We start from the raw sequence: 23,525 nt of genomic DNA on the forward strand, positions 1-23,525 counted from the left end.
ATGAGTCATATATATGTATATAATCTTCCATTTCTGTCAGATTTAATATTTTAATTCTGACAATTGTTATTAAATCCATTGGCACATACTTTGTAAGTTACTACTTCTGTCTATAAACTCGTAAAAATCATATCACCAAATCATTTAGAAGTAGAAAATAAAAATATAAAATAAAAATATGAACAGCAATGTTTTTCACAATGTTTGTGGGAGCTATTCTTGCTATTTAGAAATCAGTACTTTTAAAAATGTGAGTTCTTGTGTTTTTCATAACTCAGTTGTCTAATAGCTTGACCTTGAGATAATTGAGGAAAGAGTTCTTACTGTAAGTTGATGATGAGTCTGTCAGTTGATTAGTCGGGACTAGAGGGAAGATAATGAACGCCCCGATATTTGGGACAGCTAGTATAGTATAGTTCAAGCATTCAATTATCAAATAAGCACTTACTACATTGATCTAGCACTATTTGGTGAAAGTGTCATTCAGCTAGACACCAGGAGGCTGGGAGTGTTATCCTAGCCTGCTGATACATCTGTACAGATGTAACCCAAAACCAGTCACATTCATATTCTGAAATAGTATTTAGGAGAATCAATGGGATGTCATTCTTCCTATGGAAGCATGGAGGTTGGGGGAATGTTTGACAAGGGGTTCCGAGCAAACAGCAGTGTTGGTTGTACATGGGGTGGAGTTCAAAGAATAATGTGAACAGTCTTGGGGAGAAGCGTGGGAAACTGGCTTGGAAGAAAGCCCCAAAGCATTATGAAGATTCAAGAATGGGAGACGAGGGACCTACATTTTGAGCAGTGATTGAAGACACATGGGATTCAGTCCTGTGGGCAGGGGCTAAGTGTTCAGGCTGTGAGAATCCATTGTCAACTAGCAATGGTGTTGTGGAGGTGGACAGAATGAGGGAGGGGCAGAGTATCAGGTCTGTTTGGTCTTGGCCTACAAGTTTTGGGAGGCGGGCCATAGCTAGTGGGATTTATATTATGAAAGCAAATTTTGGTTTAATTCTAACCTACGTTTTAAGTATAGAATAATTCCTTTATGTCTCTCCATCTCTTTGTCTGTAACTCTACCTCTCAAATAAATAAGTCTTTAAAATATAATCTTTGATTTTTCTAGTTAGCAAATTGTGGTTACAACTACTTGAAGATCATTAATCGGTGTGGTGATGAACTGTATCAATCTGCTTTTGTCTCCTGGCCTGATTATTCTTACTTCCTTTTGGTTTCTTCTATTAAAAAAAAAAAAAAGTTTATTTTACATATTTTTATTTGCAAGTCAGAGAGTGAGAGAGAGCATGAGAGCCCCCATCTCTGGTTCACCCCTGCCCCAAATGCCCATGTAAGTGAAGAGGCAGAAATTGACAGACCAGGCTGGCGTCTCAGTGAAGGGTTAATGTTACAGGTGAAACAGTGGCGGAGAAAATATTACCCCAGTTCTTTGTCTCACATGGAAGAAAATATTACCCCAGTTCTTTGTCTCACATGGAAGAAGAATTTCCAGGTGGACAAAGCAAAGATTAAAAGTGAGATTTATAAGAGTCAGAGACCATCAGCCAGAGTGGGGTGGAGGGGGCCTCCAAGAGAGGCAGGACCCAAAGGGACTGGGGGTAGTGGGGTTTCTAGCACAGAGAAGGAAAAAAAAAAAAAACTTGACAATCAGGTTGTGTTCAGTTACTAGGCAAGGACAAAAGCCCATCAAATGACCTGATTTGCAACCTGTTCACCCTGTCTGGCTTGCTCAGTGTAAGACAAAAGAGCCGTAACAAGGGTAGGGCACCTAATGTGTTTCACAGTGAATGGGAGTTCAGAGGGTGGAGTCACCACTCCCTGCGGTTCTCATGATAAGATCGGAGATTTCTATGGAAGTAGGGCTGGCACTTTTGATCTTGCTAAAGATAACTTTTGGGGGAAGAAAGTATTTTGCACGCTAAATTTCCATTGGGACCACCTTACACTGAGGACCCAGGCTGTTCTCAGACTAGGGATTTCCCGGACAGGAGTATGGGCTCCCCCCCTTCTTCTCCCCTCCTCGCTCTTCTGGGAAAGTGTGGGTGGGGATGTTGGGTGTGGAATTCCCCTAAACAAACCCCTGCAGACCATACTGGCCATGAGGGTTGTTATCTGTTGGAGAACCAAATGACCCCTTCAGTCCAGTGATGAGAACCTTGTCCAGCCAGCTGTCACTCCCAAGGCCACCTTGGGCCAGGGGACTCAGACCAGAGGCTGGGTCCCGCTTTGAAGACTTGTTTCCTCACCCCATTGCACATACATTTATTTTTCATTAAAGCCTCTCATTTTCTTCAGCCCATCTTACATGCACAGGCTAGCATCTGCCCAGCTACCTTAATATCCGCAATGGCTGGGCCTGCGCCTGGCTTAACGCCAGAGAACCAGGGCCTGGCTGCTCCTCACCGGAAGTGTTGTGGGCAGAATGAGGTCCAAAATCCCTATTCCAGGCACAAGCACAGCATATAAAGGGAATCCCACACACACGTGGGCATTGTTCACCAATAGAGCGGGCCTGGAAGAGAAGAGATGAGAGACAGAGAACGTTCCAGTACCTGGCTCCTCTGAGTCCTTGGGAAGAGAGAACCCCTCTCCATTGCCAGCCTCTTAGGAGGTTGGAAAGGGGCGTGGTTACCTGGTGCCACCCCCCAGGTCCCAGGTGAGGAGAGCTACAACTGGGGAAGGAGTCATTGGACTGACAGGTGGACAGATAGGATTACTTAGGTTGGGGGAGGTGTGGCTTCTAGCTGGTGGCCCTAAACTAGCTAATTGCTTGCCTTATCCCAGATCAGGATTATTTACCAGACAGGAGTTGATGCGAGGAGTATCAGGTTTATATCCAAGATGCTAGCAGTCTTGGAAGACAGGCAGACACTTCTGTCTCAGAAAGTGTTGTTTAAGTGACTGTGTCCGGATTCTTGTCTCTGCAGGAAGGGATACAAGGATGAAACTCAAAGAAGGTATAGCAGAGGAACTGGACTTATTTGTAAAGTGAAAGTACACACTGGTGAGGGAGTGCAGGCAAGCTTGAGAGTGAGCTGTGCCCAGTGAGGTTCAAGGTTATCCCTTTGTAAAATCTAGAGGAATTAAATATTCATAGGAGATGGTGTTTGGTGCATGGCTTAAATATCTGGAGGGGTGATGTTTGGGTCAGTGTTTGCTGCCCACTTCCTTACCTTTTTGGAAGTCTCAGAAGTGTGTCAGCATTGTGGCATAGCAGGCTAAGCCTCTCCCTGTGACACCGGCAGCAGTTCCCGACCTGGCTGCTCCACTTCCAACCCAGCTCCTCACTCAGGGGCCTGCTGAACCAGCATTCCATATGGGAGCCAGTTCAAGACCAGCTGCTCCACTTCCAGTCCAGCTCCCTGCTAATGTGCCTGGGAAAACAATGGGAGATGGCCCAAGTACTTGGGCCCCTGCACCCACGTGGGAGACCCAAAGGAAGCTCCTGGTTACTGGCTTTTGACTGGTCTAGCCATTTGGGGAGTGAACCAGCAGATGGAAGATCTCTCTCTCTGCTCTTTGTGTAACTCTGTCTTTCTTTTTTTTTTTTAAATCATGTTCACCCATCATAAACCAGGGACTATCTGTCTATCTATTTATTAATATTATTATTAGGCATAGTTAGACAGTGAGAGAGAGACAGAGACAGAGAGAAAAGTCTTCCTTCTGTTGGTTCACTCCCCAAATGGCTGCCACAGCCGGCGCTGCACTGATCTGAAGCCAGGAGCCAGGTGCTTCCTCCTGGTCTCCCATGCGGGTGCAGGGCCCACTGCCCTCCCGGGCAACAGCAGAGAGCTGGACTGGAAGAGGAGCAACCGGGACTAGAACCCGGCACCCATATGTGATGCTGGTGCCACAGGCAGAGGATTAGCCAAGTGAGGCATGGTGCTGTCCCAATGTAACTCTATCTTTCAAATAAATAAATAATTTTTTTTTTAAAAGAAGATCATGACATCAGGTGCGTGATGGGAATGAGAATGTCCTCCAGGTTAATTTTTCATAATGTTGTTATAATTGGCTTTGGGTTACCATGGGCGCATGGGCAGTAGCCTTGTTGGGTATTTTCAGCTAGCACGCATTCTGGTCAGTGCTTTTGTGGAAATAGCAGTTTTCTGAAGTGCAGTGAGGGCAGTTGTGTGAAGTAGACAGGGTTATAGGGAGGGCTGGTGACCTCAGCTCTGTCCTTGCTAGCTACTGCCCATATTAGGAGAACTTTTTAGAGGAGAGAAGGGATGGGGGGGGGGCAGCTTGGGAGCTTGGGGAGCTGATTGTTGTCCCTTGGGTCTAAGACTTGGTGTTCACAGCTGATGGTTGTAAATTCCTGAGCAGGTGCTGGGCCCTTTGGCATTGGGCTTGGTGGTTGCAAATTCCTTCCTTTTCTGAAGTCTCAAAAACTCTAGCAGTTTCCCAGAAGTTGCTCTCTGGAATTCTTACACAAGCATCATGTACCTGTTGGTTAACCACAGAGTGAGCAATTAACTTTTGTTAAAGAGAATACATAGAGTAAAGAAAATGTGTTCACTTTAGTCGTGGTTACAGGCTGAAGCAAGGAGCCAGGAAATCAATCTGGGTCTCCTTCGTGGGTGGCAGGAACCCAGTGCCGTGAGCCATTGCTTGCCGCTTCCCAGCGTCCACATTAGCAGGAAGCCGGAACCTCGAGCTGAAGCCAGAACTCCCATGTGAGATGTGGGCATCCTAACCAGCACCTTACTCTCTACACCAAACACCTGCCCGTAATTCTGGTTTCTGAAAGAATTAACCGAATAAACCCCAAAACCAAAAACACTGGGTCTATATTTTAGCCAGCCAAAGATTAGGGGTGGGGCTGGTGTTGTGACTTTGTAGATTATGCCTTCACCTGCAATACCAGCATCCCATATGGATGCCAGTTCAAGTCTCAGCTGCTCTACTTCTGATCCGGCTCCTTGCTAATGTTCCTGGGAAAGAAACAGAAGAGAGCCCAAGTGCTTGGACCCCTAACCCACATGGGAGACCCAGAGGAAGCTCCAGGCGCCAGGCTCCAGGCTCCAGGCTGGCCTAGCCCCGGGCATTGCGGCCTTTTGAAGAGTGAACCAGCCTTTCTTTCTCTCTCCTCCTCTTTCTGTAACTCTGCCTTTCAAATAAATAAAAAATAAATCCTAAAAAATGAGTCATTGCCTGTCTTGGTTTGCTCAGAACCGAACAGTTAAATAAAAAGATTTGGGATTTATCATTAATTCTTTCCGCCATTATGTCATATTTTTTGTAGCTAAATATGAAAGATTACATTAGCAAATCATAGCACAAATGTACTCTACCATTTCTGATTTTGGAAGCAGAAAAATCTTCTATTGGAAGTTCTTTGTGGAAGGATATACTTTTCTCTGAAGGGAGGAGAGAACATCCACTTTGCTTATGGCCGTGTCCAAATACCGATGTAGTCTGTGGTCACAAAAGGCTTCCATAGGCTTGGCAGCCCATGGCAAGAGCCTCAGGTGACCACTGACGTCATAAATAAGAGTGTTAATTGTTAAAGGAACAACAGTAGTCACTGTGCACTTACTGCCCATGTAGGACTTCCGTCCCTAATGAGTTCTACTATGAGAATCGACTGCAAATTTTGTTCCCAAACTGTACTCTGTATGTTGTGTGTGTGTGGATGCAAACTGTTGAAATCTATGCTTAACATGGAGTTGGTCTTCTGTATATAAAATCAAACTAAAAGTGAACCATAATGAAGAAGGAGATGGGAGAGGGAGAGGGAGGTGAATGGCAGCTGGCGGGGGAGAAGTAGGGGGAGGCACGGGGGAAAGAACCACTACATTCCCGAAGTTGTATCTGTGAAAAAATGCACTCATTAAATAAAAACTAAAAAAAAAAAAAAAACTAAAAAAAAAAAAAAAAAAAAAAAGAGAGAGAGAGAGAGAAGTTCTTTGTGGAACTGGTGTTGTGGTATAAAGGGTAAAGCCACCACCCACACCACTGGCGTCCCATACAGATGACAGTTCATGCCCTGACTGGTCCACTTTTGAACCAGCTCCCTGCTAATGGCCTGGGAAAGGCAGTGGAAGATGGCCCAAGTGTTTGGGCCCCTGACCAACCATGTAGTAGCCCCAGATGTAGCTCCTAGCTCCTGGCTTCAGCCTGGCCCAGCTCTGGCCATTGCAGCAATCTGGGGAGTGAATCACTGAATGGAAGATTCTCTGTCTCTCTCTTTCTGCAAGTCTGACTTTCAAATAAATACATCTAAAAAAGTTCTTTGTATAATACATTTGGTATAGTTCCATATTAAAAAAGCTAATAGATTATGATTGTGACCAAGATGAAGACCCATTGAATAGAACCTAGACAAACAGAAGGTGTCAACTCATACTTTTTAAGGCTCTTAGTATAATGACTTGCATGGCAAGGAAACCGCAAATTCCATGCTAGCTTATTTCTGTTCCTATTTTCTTGAGCATAAAAGATTCCCTGTGTCTCTCCAGACTCACTGAGCTGAATGAGGAGTCCAAAATTCAGCTCCAATATGGCTTGCTAAGAAGCTGTTTGTTTTTCCTAAAGAAATATTGCTCTGATTTTCAGGAAACAAGGAAAAAGAAGTCTGCCAGCCCCTAGAGCCCACCTCTCATTGTGGAACTAATACTTGAAAGCAAGCAGTGAAACAGTTGTGGTGTAAATCCAACGTGATACTTGGAAGGCCTTTATATAGTCTGTCCCAGTCATCAGGAACCCATTTGGTCTTGTTTTGTTTTGTGTCCTCTTTTCTCCCCCTGGCAATCAAATAGCATTACCCAGATATCTGGACTAAGATCAGGAATTTCAATCAGTAATTTTTTAAATATTTATTTATGACAGGCACAGAGAGAGCATGCTCCCATCTTCTGCTTCACTCCCCAGATGTCTGCAACGAGGGGCGGGGGGCACAGGACCTCAGTCCAGGTCTCCCATGGGGGTGACCGGAGTTCAATTACATAGACGGTGTCCTCTGCCTCATGGAGTCTGCCCTAGCAGGACAGGAAGTCAGGAGCCAGAGCCACGTATCAGATGCAGGTGCTCTGATAGAGGACGTGGGCTGCTGAGCTGGCGTTTCAGCCTCTGATCTCCAGTCCCTAATTAGCCTTCTGCATCATGCAACCATCTTGAGCAAGGAGTTCGAACTCGCGACACTTACGCATGTAAATAATCCAGAAATGGATTGAATAAAATCTCTTATTGTAAAAACAATAACTTCATGTGAATTAATAATCAGAATCTAGACTTCTAAAATTTATAAAAAACCTCTCAGAGAAGGAGATTACCTTTTTTTAAAGCAGGCTCATGGCCTAATTATTGTACATGAAGATGAAAGCAACTCGGAACTATTTTAAAGATGTATGGAAGCCTTGGGAAAATCCTTAATAAAATAAGGACATGTGGCGATGCTGATTTTTGCACTCTTTCTCTGTTTCAGGGTTTGAACATCATCTTTCATGTAGCCCTGGCTCTCCTGAAGGTAGGTCTGTTTTAGCCGTAAGTCACCAGATGGTCTTACCTCTGCTCTCGGGGCTGGAGGGATCCCTTACAGCCCGTTGTGATTCTAGTTCATGAACACAGTAGGACAACTGCTCTGAGAAACTCGGGGGTCCCTCCCTCCTTTCTCCTCTTGTGTTCTGTATTTGCAATTTGTTTTTCTTAAAATCCATTTAAACTTGCTGTCACAGCACTTCTTTCAGTATCATAACAGATATTTTCATTCATACAAGTTGGATAAAATGAGAAAAAGTTAAAACCTGTTTTCTGTCAAAATGATGCCTGCATTTTTCTTCAAATACTTCTCATCATAATAACATCTCCAGAAGTACCTAAACATATAATTGAATTATCGAAAAGGCAGTGTAATGTACTGACTAAAAAGAAACTGCTCTATTTTTAATTTGCAGTTCTTTCACCGATAGCTGGAAATTTGTAAGACACTTTAGAATTCAATTATAATTACTGTGTTGGATTGTATATCAACATATCACTATAGCTTTAACAGTGTGGTAACAGCGAGACATTTTCTGCAGAGTTGGTGAAAATAACCCAGTTGGCGTTTGCTTTTCAGTCAAAAAAGACATTGCCTTATTGGAGGGGATAATTGCCTTGTTTATAAGAAGACACAGGCCTACCATTCCCCACCGTAACCTAGCGCTGAAAGTTACAGACACAAGACTCAGACAGACTGGGTTCTGATTTTAGCTCTGCTTTGTGACCTTTAGCAAGATACTCTTAGGTGCTCAGAGCTTGGATTTTAAGAGGATAAAAATTAATTTGTGGAATTATTATATGAATTAAATAAGACTATACATAAAAGCACTTAGGATAGTGACTAGAAAATTTTACTGCCTAATGAAAATTGTTGTTATTATTATGGTTGCTATTGTTATTTGCAAGGTAACTCAGAGGGTGTTCCAAGGCCCCCTAGCATTCTTCAGACCTCCAAAGATAATGTCTAGATGGCTGGGCAGGGCCTCTTGGTGTATTTGCAGTCTTGATTCTTAACCATTAACATTCCTTGATTCTAAACAAGTGCCTAGAATAGCATGGACCCGCTGCAAGCTTAGAAGTGGGTGAGGCACCTCATCTTTCATTCTAGTTAGCATTTACTTTTCATTATATTTATAAAATGTATTTTATTCATTAAATCATTTTGTGTTTATAGCTGAACAGTTCTTATGCCAAAAGCTATTTTGGGAGTTAAGAAAGTGTTTAAAATGAAGTAACATGTTTGTTTATGTTTATATCATTTAATGACATGATGAATCTGATCTTTTATTTTTTTCTTTCATAATAAAAATCAAAAACATCTCGATATGTATGCTCTCTCAGTAGGGCTGGAATGCGACTTTCAGAATGGCTAAGTGAAGAGAGTATTACATAGTCAGATACAGAACAGTACCAAACCACAATGTAAATGTAAGGAAGTCCAACAACGTTCTGATATTTTCCTATCATATCCAATTCTCAGACACAAAATTATAGCTTTCCCGGAATGCCTTCCCTATCCAGGAACCACGTGAAATCTGTTCTTTGTATTAATACCACAGTACCATGAGAACTGGGTTGTAGTAAGTAGCGTGCATCTGCTGTGACCCTGAGAATCTATTTTAATATATAAATTACTTGAAAAAAATCAACAAGCCCTGTTTTGAGCCATTTAGCTAATGATTTTAATAAATTATAGTCTTTTCATTTTTAAAATCAGGGATATTAGTGATGGCCCTGTCGTAGGATTGTTGACTTAATGAGCCAATATGTGGCTGGGCCTGGAACTCAGTAGGTGCTACAGTACGTCAGGTACTATTATTGTTCACAGAATCCCATATCCTTCTTAGTGACTCTGTGATCCTGCTGCATGTACCATCATTTACTTAACCAATTTAAATTAATTTTTATGTAATGTTGATTTCCAGATTTTCCTATTAAACTAAGCCGTAACAAACATCCTTAGACTTTCATCTTTGCATCCTTAAGTAAATTTCTAGAAAGGGAATTGCTGGGTTGAAATGTAATCACATTTCAGTTTTTTATATCTGTTACAAAATAAGCCCTTTACCAGCGATATCAAAGTGCATTTCCTCCATAATCTTGAAAACAGCAGGGTCTCTAAATAGGCACTCCTATGAACATTGAAGAAAATTGTATTGCTAAGCAGTTTTAAAAGGAATTATTGGGGCCGACAATGTGGCATAGCATGATGACCCGCTGTTTACAACACCAGCATCCCATACAGGAGTGCTGTGCGAGTCCGGCGGCTCTGCTTCCAATCAGCCTTCCTGCTAATGCGCCTGGGAAGGCAGCAGAAGATGGCCCAACTCCTTGGGCCCCTGCACCCATGTGGGAAACGAGAATGGAGTTCCTGGATCCTGGGTTACGATTCTGCCTGGGTTAGCCCTGGCAGTCGCAGCCCTTTGGGGGAGTGAACCGTTGCATGGAAGATTTCTCTCTTTCTCTGTCTCTCTCTCCTCTTGCTCTGCCAGTAAATAAGTAAATACATTGCATTTAAAATTAATATTATAGTAGTTTGTTTCATTGTTAAAATAGAACTCTTCAGACATTTTTTTAATGATTGGTTTATTTGAAATGCAGAGTGATGGAGAGAGGCAGAGAGAGAGATATATCTCCCATCCGCTGGTTCACTTCCCATGCAGTGGCAGAAACCCAAGTACTTGGCCATCATCTGCTGTCTCCCAGGCACATGAGCAGGAGCTGGGTCAGATGCCAACTAGTCAGGACTCAGAGTGGTGCTCCAGTGTGGGCTGTGGGGCATCCTTAGCAGCAATAAATCCTACTGTGCTGCAATGCCCAGAGCCTCGTCAGATGGTTTTAAACACTGCAGAATTCTTGTGTTTAGAAACAGCCAGGTTGTTTTTTTGTTTGTTTGTTTGTTTGTTTGTTTTTTAAGCAAAGCCAGTGGATCCTGTCTTTATTTTGGAGAAATGAGCCTTTTCTTAGCTTGGGGGAGGGTGGTGGTTGATATCATCTACAAGTTCTGAAGTGTGTCTTTGGTGGTTTTGGCTTTTCATTTCTCTCTAGTATAGCTTTTTACTTACCAACCCATTGAAATGTTTGTGATAAATCTCTGATAAAATCTTATGGACATCTTTCCATGAATGATGTAACATTTCCTTTTTTCTGTTTTTGAAGCAACTTCTCTTGGATTCTTTTTAAGATTCATTTATTTACTTGAAATACAGAACTAGAGAGAGGGAGAGACAGAGAAATGTTCCATCCATTGGTTCACTCCCCAGATGGCTTCAGTAGCCAGGGTTGGGCCAGGCCAAAGTCCAGAGCCAATGACTTCATTCAGGAATTCCATGTGGGTGACTGGGGCCCAAACACTTGGCCATCTTCCGATGCTTTCCCAGGCTCATTAGCAGGGAGCGAGATCAGGAGTAGAGCAGCCAGGACATAAACAGACACCTGCATGGGATGCTGGGGTCACAGGTGATGGCTTAACCCTCTGTTCCACAATGCTGGCCCCTTGGCTTTTGTCTTCTTTTATCTCCCTTTCTGCCATTCCTTATTTTCCTTTGCCCACCCCTTTTTTCCTAGCCATTATCTTGGAGTTCCACAAAACTCCAACTTCTAGGTACTCCATTGAAGCTTCTCCCTTCCTGATCCTCTTCATTCCCATATTTTCACCAATAAATGCTAACACTCACACCTTTATATTTAGCCCAGACCCAAGTACAGGTTGAGTCAGAAATGCTGCAAAATCCAGAAATCTTTGGCATGACACCACAAGTGGAAAGTTTCCCGCCTGACCTTGTATGACAGGCAGCATTAAAATGTTGTGTAGCATTACAAAAACCCGAAAGCTGAAACACTTCTTGTCCCAAGCACTTTGGATAAGACACTGACTTGTCTGCTTGGATGCGTCACAGGCACATCAAATCCAAAAGTGAGCACTGAATGAACGCTCTCCCAAATGTGCTAGACTGCTTCCTGAGGCACTGCTCAGACCAGAAGTTTAGGAGCCATCCTCAACTCTCCTCTCCTCTCCTCTTAATTCCCCTTGCCTCCTCAGCAACCAGAGTCCATGCTCTACTCTGCTGGAGACTTTTTGACTCCTCCCCTTTTTCTCCCACTCCCACTTGGGTAGGTTAGGCTGCTGACTCTGATCTGGACTATTGCGGTACCTCTTTCCGTAACAAACTTTGAACACCTGCCCAGTGCCAGACACCATTGTAGGCACTGGAGAGGAAGCCGTGGTCAGGAGAGGCCCTGCTCCCTTGAAGCTTGCATGCTAATGAAAGAAGATAGTGGGCCGGCGCCGTGGCTCAACAGGCTAATCCTCCACCTTGCGGCGCCGGCACACCGGGTTCTAGTCCCGGTTGGGGCGCCGGATTCTGTCCCGGTTGCCCCTCTTCCAGGCCAGCTCTCTGCTATGGCCAGGGAGTGCAGTGGAGGATGGCCCAGGTGCTTGGGCCCTGCACCCCATGGGAGACCAGGAAAAGCACCTGGCTCCTGGCTCCTGCCAGGATCAGCGCGGTGCGCCGGCTGCAGCGGCGGCCATTGGAGGGTGAACCAGCGGCAAAGGAAGACCTTTCTCTCTCTGTCTCTCTCTCTCACTGTCCACTCTGCCTGTCAAAAAAAAAAAAAAAAAAAAAAAAAAAAGAAAGAAGATAGTAATTAACAAACACAAGAATATGGTTTTAGAAATTTCTGTAGTTTTTGAAAGAGAATGATTTAATGCAGAGTGGAGAAGGGGATTCCCTTTTGTGGATTGAATGGTAAATAAAAGTGCTCTGTGGGATGATCACTGGAGCTGAAAATTGAAAGAAAAGAAGGATGGGTCAGTGCTGTGGCTCTCTTAGTTAAATCCTCTGCCTGCAGCACTGGCATCCCATATGGGCACAGGTTCTGGTCCCGGTTGCTCCTCTTCCAGTCCAGCTCTCTGCTGTGGCCTGGGAGTGCAGTGGAGGATGGCCCAAGTGCTTGGGCCCTGCACCCGCATGGGAGACCAGGAGGAAGCACCTGGCTCCTGGCTTCGGATCAGCGCAGCGTCAGCCATTAGCGGCCATTTGGGGAGTGAACCAATGGAAGAAAGACCTTTCTCTCTGTCTGTCTCTCACTGTCTATAACTCTACCTAAATTCTACCTGTCAAATAAATTTTAAAAAAGGAAGGAAGAAAGAAAGAGAAGAAGGAGCCAGTTCTGACAGTATTTGGGGAATGAGCTTCCTATGCAGAAGAAACTCCTGTAAAGGCCTGGAGAGCTTTCATTGCTTACAAAGACATGGCCAGTGTCTCCGGTGTGATAGATGAAAGAAAATGGTGACTTGGATTTGAATGTTACCAGTAGATCAGAGAGAAGTGACTGATATCTTCCTTCCATGTGCTTTTGACCATTTTCTAGGCCATTCGCATAGTGCCAACAGCATAATCTTTTAAAAACAGATTGTATTATTCATCATTCAACAACATTTACCAAGTACCTATTCAGGGACCAATGCATTCTGTGTGTTGAGTATATCAGTGAACTGAGTTAGCAGAGATACTTGCCTCCATGGAGCATATAGAAGACAGTTTTAAAAAGGCATATGAAATATGTCAATATAGTTTATTAGAAGTTAAATACAGGGAAGAAAGAAAAACTCAGCGGAATAAAGGGGTTAGGGGTGGGTGGCACTACTAAATAGAGTATTCCATACAGCCCTCCGCTGGGGCTGGTCTTGTGGTGCAGTGGGTTAAGCCACTGTTTGAGATGCTGTGTCCCACATCGGAGCAGCAGTGCAAGTCCCAGCCTTCGGGAGTGAACCAGCGGATGGAAGGTCTCTCCTCTCTGTCTCTCTCTGCCTCTCTCTCTCTCCTTTCCTGCCTTTGTCACTCTGCCTTCCAATGAAAAAAATCTTTAAAATCAAAACCAAAGTCCAGCAAACAGAAAGATAGGCCCCACTCAGAGGGTGAGATCTGGACGAAGACTGGGAGGCGGTAATGGAGCTCTCTGCTGAGTGTGACTGGATGCGGACAAGCAAGAAGGAGCCACTGAAACCAGCAGTGGGTGAGGAAGAGCCGCAGGAAGATGCCCCACACTTGCAGTCCCGCAGTAGCCTCCCGTGGCTCTCAGGATAAAGCGCACCGTCTCTAAGATAGTCCACAGTGTTCATGGTCTCCCCGGCTTACCTCTCATTCTCAACACTCCCCTGCCTCCCTCTCACTTGCACACTCAGTCAAGCCGTAATGACACTATTTCCGGTTTTCCCAGCATGCCAGTCTCTGTTCCACCACAGCCGTCACCTGTGCTGCTTTTCTCCACCGTGAGTGTTCTTTCTCCCTCTCGTCAATGGGCTGATTTCTAATTCAGCTTTAGCATCCCTGCCTTAGAAGAGCCTTCTGCACCTCCCCACTTCCCTCAAACTTACATAGTACAGCAAACCTGTAGGCTTCCCTCGTGTACCAGTACCTCTGCTTGACAGCCCTGGCTTCACCTGGGATTGCTACATGATTCAATGGCTGGCAGTTGATGCTTGTAGTTAACCTATACATGGTTGTGCCTTTATAGTCAAGTATGTGACACAGAGTAGGTGCTTAGTAAACATTTATTGAATAACTGACTTTGCTTGACAATCAAAATAAGAATACATAAGCTCATTTTTCCCCTCTTTTTTAGAACACTTTATTTTTATTTATTTATTTATTTATTTATTTATTTTTGACAGAGTGGACAGTGAGAGAGAGAGAGAGACAGAGAGAAAGGTCTTCCTTTGCCATTGGTTCACCCTCCAATGGCCACTGCGGCCAGCGCACCGCGCTGATCTGAAGCCAGGAGCCAGGTGCTTCTCCTGGTCTCCCATGGGGTGCAGGGCCCAAGCACTTGGGCCATCCTCCACTGCACTCCCGGGCCACAGCAGAGAGCTGGACTGGAAGAGGAGCAACCAGGACAGAATCCGGTGCCCCGAACGGGACTAGAACCCCGTGTGCCGGTGCTGCAGGCGGAGGATTAGCCTAGTGAGCCGCCGTGCCGGCCAAAACACTTTTTTTTGAAAGGCAGAGTTACAGAGAGAGAGAGATGGAGAGACAGTGAGAGACAGCCAGGGTTGGGCAACGCCGAAGCCAGTAGGCAGGAGCCAGGAGCTTCTTCTGGGTCTCCCACGTGGGTGCAGGGGCCCAAGGACTTGGGCCATCTTCTCCTGCTTTCCCAGGAACGTTAGCAGGGAGCTGGATCAGAAGTGGAGCATCTGGGCTCAAACCAGTGCCCATATGGGATGCTGGCATTGCAGGTGGTGGCTTTACCCACTGTGCCACAGAGCCAGCCCCTGCCCTCATTTCTTAATATATGTATGTGAATAAGAATCTTGCAAGGATAGAAGCTTATTTTCAATTCAAAACTCTTGCTTTTTTACAAAATAATTTTCATTCTATTTGAAAGGCAGGTAGAAAGAGAGAGAAGGAGAGAGAGAGAGAGAAAGAAATACTCTTCCATCCATGGGTTTACTCCCCAAATGCCTATAACAGCCAGAGCTGGGCCAGGTTTCCCAAATTCTTGAGTCATCACTTGCTGCCCTGCAAGGTGTACACTGATAGAAACCTGGATGAGAAGTGGAGGAGGTGGGACTTCAACCAGGCGTTCTGCTATGTGATACAACATCTTAAGCAGTGACTTAACCATTGTACCACATACCTGGCCTTCCCTTGCTTTATAAAACCTTTGAAATTAATTGTTCTTGTCCACAGTGTTTTTATTTTATTTTTATTAAAATGCAATTTAATGTCCACTTTTGTCACTCTTTGTCAATACAATACTGGAAGTACTGGAAGCAATTAGGGAAAAGAAAGAAATAACAGGAATCAAAATTGGAAAACAGGAAGTCAGCTTATCCATGTTTGCAGATGATGTTGTACAAGGAAAAACCTAAACACCCCACCAAAAAGCTGTTAGAATTGATAAGCAAATCCAGTAAAGTTGCAGGTTAGCTTTTTTGTTTGCTAATGATGAACTCAAAGAAATTGAAATCAAGAAAGAAATTCCATTCACAGTAGCCACAAAAAAATTTAAATATTTAGGAATAAATTTAACCAAAGAAGTAAAAGATCTCTACAGCAAAAACTATCAAACATTGGTGAAACAAATCATCAAGAACTCAAAAAAGGAAAGATATTCCTTGCTCAAGGATTGGAAGAATCAATATAATTAAAATGTTTATACTACCTGGGGCCGGCACTGTGGCACATGGGTTAACGCCCTGGCCTGAAGCGCCGGCATCCTATATAGGCACCGATTTGAGTCCCAGCTGCTCCTCTTCCGATCCAGCTCTCTGCTATGGCCTGGGAAAGCAGTAGAGGATAGCCCAAGTGCTTGGGCCCCTGCACCCGCATGGGAGACCCAGGAGAAGCTCCTGGCTCCTGGCTTCAGATTGGCGCAGCTCCAGCCATTGAGACCAATTGAGGAGTCAACCAGCGGATGGAAGACCTCTCTCTTTCTCTCTCTCTCTCCTCTCTCTGTGTAACTCTGACTTTCAAATCAAAAAAATCTTTTTTAAAAAATGTTTATACTACCTAAAGCAATCTACAGATTCAATGCAATCCCTATCAAAATACCAATGCCATTCTTTACAGAGCTAGAAAAAGCAACCCTAAAATTCATATGGAATCACAAAAACCCCAGAATAGCCAAAGTGACCTTGAACAAGAAAAATAAATCTGGAAAGTGACAACACCTGACTTCAAAGTATAGTACAATGCCATACTAATGAGAACAGCAGGGTACTGACATAAAAACTGATACATGGATGAATGGAACAGAATTCAGAGCCCCGAGATTAATCACATATGTACAGCCAGCTGATGTTTGACAAAAGTGCTCAGACCATACTATGGAGTAAAGACAGTCTCTACAACGAATGGTGCTGGCAAAATTGGATTTATACATGTGGAAGAATGAAAGTAGATCCATAACTCACCAAATACAAAAATCCACTCAAGTTGGCTCAAAGATCCAAATTTGACACCTGAGATTATAAAGTTGCTGGAAGAAAATGTAGCAGAAACACTCCAAAACATTGGTGTATGTGACAACTTCTTGGACAGGACCCCCTCAAAGCACAGGCAACTTTAGCAATACTAAATAACTGGGATTAGGGCGGTGCTGTGGTGTAGCAGGTAAAGCTGCCACCTGCAGTGCTGGCATCCTATATGGGTGCCAGTTGGAGTCCCAGCTACTCCACTTCTGATCCAGCTCTCTGCTATGGCCTGGGAAAGCAGTAGGAGATGGCCCAAGCCTTTGGGCTCCTGACCCACCTGGGAGACCCAGAAGAAGCTCCTGGCTCCGGGCTTTGGATCAGCGCAGCTCCGGCCATTGCAGCCATCTGGGGAGTGAACCAGCAGATGGAAGAAATTCCTAACTTCTGGCTTGGAACTGGCTCAGCCCTAGCTGTTGGAGGCACTTGAGGTGTAAACCAGAGGGTGGAAGATCTCTTTCTATCTGTCTCTTTCTGTCGGTCTGCTTTTCAATGAGAACTAAGTAGGTAGACTTTAAAAGCAAGGTAGTGAGCCTCAGGAAGAAGCCAGCCTCACTGACACTTTAATACCAGACTTCTGGGCTGTTTAGGTCTCCCAGTCCGTGGTTATTTTTTAAGGCATCCCTAGTAGGCCAATAATGCCACATCGTTCTTCAGCACGTGGGTTAGTCTTCCCTGCACCATTTGCTGAAAAGACTGTTCTTTCCCCATTGAATGGCTGGGCATTCTCATCAAAAATCAGTTGGCAATAAACACATGGTTTTATTTCCATTGATATATGTGTCTGTCCTTACTGTCTACACCATACCATCTTGATTAGTAAGTTTGGTAGTCAGAACATAGGAGTCCTCCAACTTTGTTTTTTTTTTTTTTTTTTAAAGATTTGTTTATTTTATTTCAAAGAGTTACAGAGAAAGGCAGAAAGATCTTCCATTGGCTGGGTTATTCTCCAGTTGGCCACAACAGCCAGGGCTGGGCCAGGTCAAAGCCAATGCCAGGAACTACTTCTGGGTCTCCCACGTGGCTGTCAGGGGCTCAAGCGCTTGGGCCATCTTCCTCTGCTTTCCCAGGCCACAGCAGGGAGCTGGATCTAAAGTGGATTCAGGACGTGAACCGTGTTGGAGGCAATAGCTTAACCCCTCTTTCTTTTTCTTTTTCTTCTTTTTTTTAAATTAATTTTTATTTATTTGAAAGACAGAGTTACAGAGAGAGAGGTAGAGACAGAGAGAGAGGTCTTCCATCTGCTGGTTCACTCCCCAGTTGGCCGCAATGGCCAGAGCTGCGCTGATCTGAAGCCAGGAGCCAGGAGCTTCTTCCAGGTCTCCCACACGGGTCCGGGGGCCCAAGGACTTGGGCCATCCTCTACTGCTATCCCAGGCCATAGCAGAGAGCTGGATTAGAAGAGGAGCAGCGGGACTAGAGCCAGCACCCATATGGGTTGCCAGCACTTCAGGCCAGGGCATTAACCCACTGTGCCACAGCGCTGGCCCCAACCCCTCTTCTTTTTCAAAGTTGTTTTGATTCGTTGCATTTTCATGTGGATTTTAGAATCAATTTGCCAATTTCTGCAAGTGGGCAGTGGAATTTTAATAGCATTTGCATTGAATATTTAGATCAATTGGAGAGTAACAGTAGTCTTCCAATCCATGAATACAGGATGTTTTTACATTTATTTAGTTCCTTAATTTCTTTCAATTCTGCTTTGTAGTCTTCAGTGTTTAGAGAGCCTGTACTTCTTTTGTTAAATTTATATGTATTTTTTTCTGTTTGACACTATTATAGATGGAATTGTCGTCTTAATTTCATTTGCAATTGTCATTGCTGTTATCTAACATACAATTGATTTTTCTGTAATGATCTTATACCTTTCAGTCTTGCCCAATTCATCTTTAGTTCCAGTGTGTGTGTGCATATGTGTATGGATTTACTAGGATTTTCTATATGCAATATATGTCACCCTGTGGAGATTCACTTCTTCTTTCTCGTCTAAATTCCTTTTATTTCTTCTTCATGCCCAGTTACCATGAGTAGAACCCCCAGTGCAGTGTTGAATAAAAGGGAGAGGAACAAGCAGCGCTGTTGTGTTCTGATCTCATTTACCTTCTTGCAGAAGAGTTTTGCCCCGTAGTGCTCGCCCCATTGCCCAGTGAGCACTCCCGTCCCCGTCCCCACTGCCGTCTTGTTGCCTCATTTGGTAACAGAGAGAAATGGATTGCGTTCACCGAGCATCAGAGTTGCTGTGCACAGGGAGTAAGGAAGTCCTTTCCCTTATTCTGGGAAGACTCTGCCATGTTCTGGCTTCTCGTTTTTAACCTGTCACCCCTGTGACTCGGACTAGGAACCTACAGGACACTGCAGGAAATTCTAGTTCTACATTATTGTTCAAAGAAGAATCTTTGTGTGCAGCTGGGTTTATGCAATCTACTTGTTTAATTTTTAAATTGTTTTCTGATGGGTTATTCATATGTTCCTGATTCCTTTAGTGTTCTGCTCTTAGAAACAAAGAATCTCACATTACGTGAGAAGTAGGAACTACTAGGTACTTTCCATTATCATACTAATTTATTTATCCTTTTTTCCATGTTGCTGTGTGCCTCCGACTTGTATGTCAGATAGAATATAAATACTTAACTGTATTATCTCTTTCTGGTATCTGCGGCTTGCTGCGGTAGGCCTGGCTTCTGTGTCACTGAGCCTTCCTTCCAGCAGTCGGTCTGAAAGTCTGTAGGAGAAACTGCCTTTCCCGTTCCCCATTGGGGCCTGTCAAAGCCTTCCAGCTCGACACGCTGCCGCTGGGCGCTGGGCTGGCCGCTTCCTCACGAGCCGCGCTGCTCCTGCTCGTGTGATCAGGGCCCTCGCTGCAGCTCAAGTCCCGTCCCGTCATTCCTTTCCAAGACATGAGTAACTTCAGCACTCTATGATCTTCTGCTCACCTGCCAGTCCCTGCTCAGGACTCCTGGGATGAGAGAAGAGCTTTGTATATTCATATTTATGTATGTGAGGGCTCTTCACTTCCCTGTCTCTCCCTCAAAAACGGCAAAAATGTCCACCGGCCTACAAGAAAAACAGCGATCCCATGTACTAACGTTACAGTGTTATAGTCCCACAGCCCTGTTTCTTAACTCTTAGTGTGCCTCAGAGTCATCTAAGTCCCAAGGAGCTTCTGTACGGAGAACATTGCCGAGTGCTTCCTAGCGCTTCCCCCGCCATCGGATTCTGACACAAGCAGTTCCAGAACAGAAGGCTGGATAGACTTGTGTATAGTGCACTGCTCTTAACTGTGTGTTACAGTCATGTGGTACATTCGAATTCGCTTTTTTTTTTTTTTTAAATACTCATACACAATTTTCCAAACACAACTTTCCACTTTAAATGCTATTTCCCCCAACTGGCAATTCTCACTCAAATCTCTATTTCAATATATTTGCCCCAGAAGTGAACTTCAAGTTTTTAAGTCTAACTATGAAAACTGGTGATAGCACCCTCGAATTCGCTTTTAAGATTCTCTGATTCCTGGATGGTGGGACACAAGCATCAGTGTTTTTTGAAATTCCCAAGTAATCCCCGTAGGCAGCTAAGCACCTTGTACACTGTGATCAAGCATTCAGAATTAAATTATCCAAACAGCGGAATGAGAGCAGTAGAAGGGAAAGAAAGCACATCTGTGGTTAGGGCAAGTGTCGCAGTCACACTTGCAGAGCGGATAGCGTCCTTCTCATTGTTGGCGGTTACCGATGTGTGTGTTTCGGCTCGGTGCTCCTGCAGCTCCACCCTCCTTGTTTCGGATTGTGGCAGCTGCGCAGTGGGGCCGGTGAGGCCTGCTGCTGGGTTCCTGGGGAGTAGTGAGGAGCTCTTTGACAGGGGCGACAAGGAAGACACCTGGGCTCTGCTGTGCGTCGTGGTTCAGCTCATTCATATCGGATTACGAGGGTGGCTTGAACTGTGAAACTTAATTTAAGAGGCTTACCTCATTCATGGTGAGGATCTTCAAATGAGCAGAAGGGCACTGGAGGGAGAAAAAGACTTAATAGAGATGAACAAGAGCAACAAAAAATTCAGAGTCAGAGCTGGTTGATTTGAGGAATAAGAAACCAGCTGTTTAGTAGCATGGTGGCAGTAAGTATTCCTCTGGCATTTCAAAGTTTAATTCTCTCTCTCTCTTCTGCTATTGTTGGAAAGAAGGACCAACACATGCCCTAAATGTTCTACCTGCTGCTCTCTCAGCAAGGCTTTCTTTTTACCTCATGCAGCATTAAAGGTAGAGAAGTAAAGAACAATAAGCCTTGAAATTAAAAAATGAATTTCTGTCCTACCTAGTCTGGATGCACCTGCTTAGGTTCAAAGTTCCTGATTCTGTGCTTAAAGAGGGTGACATAAGGAAGGACTGAAGTTAGGAGTGACATTTCTGCAGTGAGCATTTGGCTTATAAAATTAGAAATCTTAAAATTTGTAAAAAAAAAAAAATGGAAACTTGTTCTTTTGGACCTGCAATGATTTTTGCACATTCCTTTAGTTTGGTAACGTTCGTGAAGGAGTGCCTTTTGTCCTCTTGGTGGCAGTAATTCACTATTTCTTGCTATGGAAGTGGTTTATACTAATGTAGCACTTTGAATTCTGTGACATTGTATTTTTATTTTATTTTATTTAAGATTTATTTATTTGAAAGGTGGAATTAGAGGGAGACAGAGAGAAAGATGTTCCATTTGCTAGTTCACTCCCCAAATGGCCAAAGCGGCAGGGGCTGGGCCAGGCTGAAGTTAGGACCCCTGAGCCCCATCCGGGTCTCCCATCTGAGTGCAGAGGCCCAGTGTCTTGGGCTATTTTCTGCTGCTTTCCCAGGCATATCAGCAGGGAGTGGGATCAGAAGTGAAGCAGCCGGGACTTGAACAGGTACTCATATGGGATGCTGGCGCTGCAGGCACCAGCTTTACCTACTACGCCACAACACTGGCTGCAACCGTTCCTTTATTTGGATTTCTTCCTCCAACACCGTTTGTTGTCTGAATATTTCATTTGTTTGTTTTTAATTGTTCTCTAGAGTATTGTTCATTTGGTGAAAGGTTAGTTTTAAGGTACTATCTAAACAGATACTTTTCTTCTAACTAGCGTAGGGTATTCAACAAATTTCAGTTTTAAGGTTTCAGAAATAATGTTTTATGAATTGGATGTACGTCAGAAAAAATGTTTATCATCATGTGCCGGGTATTATGTAGCACCTGAGTGTGTCGAAGCGATTTCTCATCATTCATTTCTCATGAGACAGACTGAAGTGCCGGAAGGAAGGGATAGTTGAATCAACACACCATGTTCCAAGTAGCCATTAATTAATTTGAACTTAATGCACTCCAAGCAATATGAGGTGACTTGACAGAGACAAGAACAATAAAATCCAGTTCCTTCTTGGCCTGTTTTTGTGAGCAAAATAAGTATTCAACGTAATTCATTGAAACTTGTATCCCTTTTTCGTAAAACTCTCTCCATCTTTTTTTTTCTCAGTGATAAGCAGGGTAGCAGTGTTCACTAGGGTAGGGCATCATCAGAATGGATGGCACAGGGTCAGAGAGAGAGTGCCCAGTCACTCAGACGGGAAAGCAAGGTTACACAGTTAAATGGAGAGAATGCACGTCGCAGGCCAGGCGGGCGGCTCAGCAGAGAGCTGAGTGCTGAGTGTATGCCGTCTGTCTTCAGACTGCTGCTTTTAAGGGGATGGGTTCAGTTCTCCCGCTGTTTCTCTTTCCCCTCCAGGACAAAGAGAATTCCTCCCAAGGGTTTACTGCTCGGTGCTATGAGACGGGGGAGCCCACCTGGCCCTGGCAGATCCCCGAGGCGCCTGCCTTGGAGGAGGCTGTGAAGGTTGTGTTGCTCCGTGTTACAGGCCAGGTAGCCCGTCTGTGCTGAGGAGAGAGGACTGCGCTGGGAGCCCTCCTTGGGGGAGGGCTGAGACCACCTGCAGAGGTGGCAGGGTCTGGGCAGGACTTCGCAGTGGAGTCCTGGGCGGCTTCCAAGGGGAGCATCTGCAGGTGCTGTCCTCCCCAGGCCCTCACACAGGCTACTTTCTAGCTTCCTACCCAGCATTCTCCCCTGGAGAGAACACCTGCAATCTCATGGGGATAAGTGGACGAAGATCCGTCTTCTGCAGTTTCTTCGGAGCTGACAGATGGGCGTAGAGCTGGGTGTGGGTGTTCTCTTGCTGTGTGTCCTGCGGTGTTGGGGGGTGGCCTCGGAGAACACGGTTCTGCTCGGTCTAGAGGACGGGCACCTCGTCCTGTGGGGCAGGCGGGAAGCCCATCTCAGAAGCACCTGGGGCTGGGTGGCTTGTCTTCTGCTAGAGACAGAACAAGCCAGGATACTCAACACTGTAGTCTACAGAGAAGCAGAAAGAATGTGGACACTGTGTCGCCCGGAGAGGCAGTGACCAGAATTTCCACGCCCCTCGTCTGACTGTCCTCCCTGGAGCTGTCTGGCGTGTCCAGGAAAGCACGAGCACGATGCATGCCCATCTCGGTTGACCCTAGTGTGGAGCAGGTTCTTGGGCAGCAGGTAGCAGGTCTAGGGCCTGCCTGTTTTGAAGGATTTAGGGAGTTTGCTATTTCCTTGTATCTAGGAATCCGTAACCTGTTAGGGAAATGCTAGGACTGTCTTAAGGTTGCGGAAGTAGGAATTTGCTGCACGGCCTGTATCCTCTCTGGGGCTGGTCTTCTCTCCCCAGGGGCGGGGGTAAGGGTTAAAAAATTAACTTTCTGGCAGATTAGCTGTGCTTTTCCCCTGGATGCCTGGTAGCTACATTCTGCTGGGACATTAAGGGTGTTAGCTAATGCACAAGACCAGTCTCAGGTTTGGAAAGGAAACGGACTAATGGGTCATCTACATTCTGGATTATTTTGTACCCCCCTCAGGGGATAGGTCCTTTAAGTCCTCTGTGAGGGCCTGTCCAGATAGGTGCAGGACTGTCTTAGTTAGCTGTTCCCCTAAGCCCTGCTTTAGGAACTGACAGGAGGGCCTTTTTAGGCTAACTAGTATTTGGATAGGCTTTCAGGCCTGGCCA

General features: G+C 44.8%; 1 protein-coding gene across 8 annotated transcripts in view; it reads left to right on the forward strand.

Annotated features, from left to right (window-relative positions):
* The window catches only part of RABGAP1L (RAB GTPase activating protein 1 like), a 788,382-nt gene that overhangs the window by 578,503 nt on the left and 186,354 nt on the right, over positions 1–23,525 (forward strand). For all 8 annotated transcript variants that reach the window (XM_070077152.2, XM_070077147.2, XM_089299425.1 and 5 more), the window contains one exon: positions 7,451–7,492. In XM_070077152.2, the coding sequence (XP_069933253.1) occupies positions 7,451–7,492 (42 nt within the window). The remainder of the gene's footprint in view (positions 1–7,450; positions 7,493–23,525) is intronic.

This window comes from Oryctolagus cuniculus, chromosome 7 (assembly GCF_051225735.1).
Source record: "Oryctolagus cuniculus isolate XC-2025 breed Fujian yellow rabbit chromosome 7, ASM5122573v1, whole genome shotgun sequence".
NCBI lineage: Eukaryota > Metazoa > Chordata > Mammalia > Lagomorpha > Leporidae > Oryctolagus > Oryctolagus cuniculus.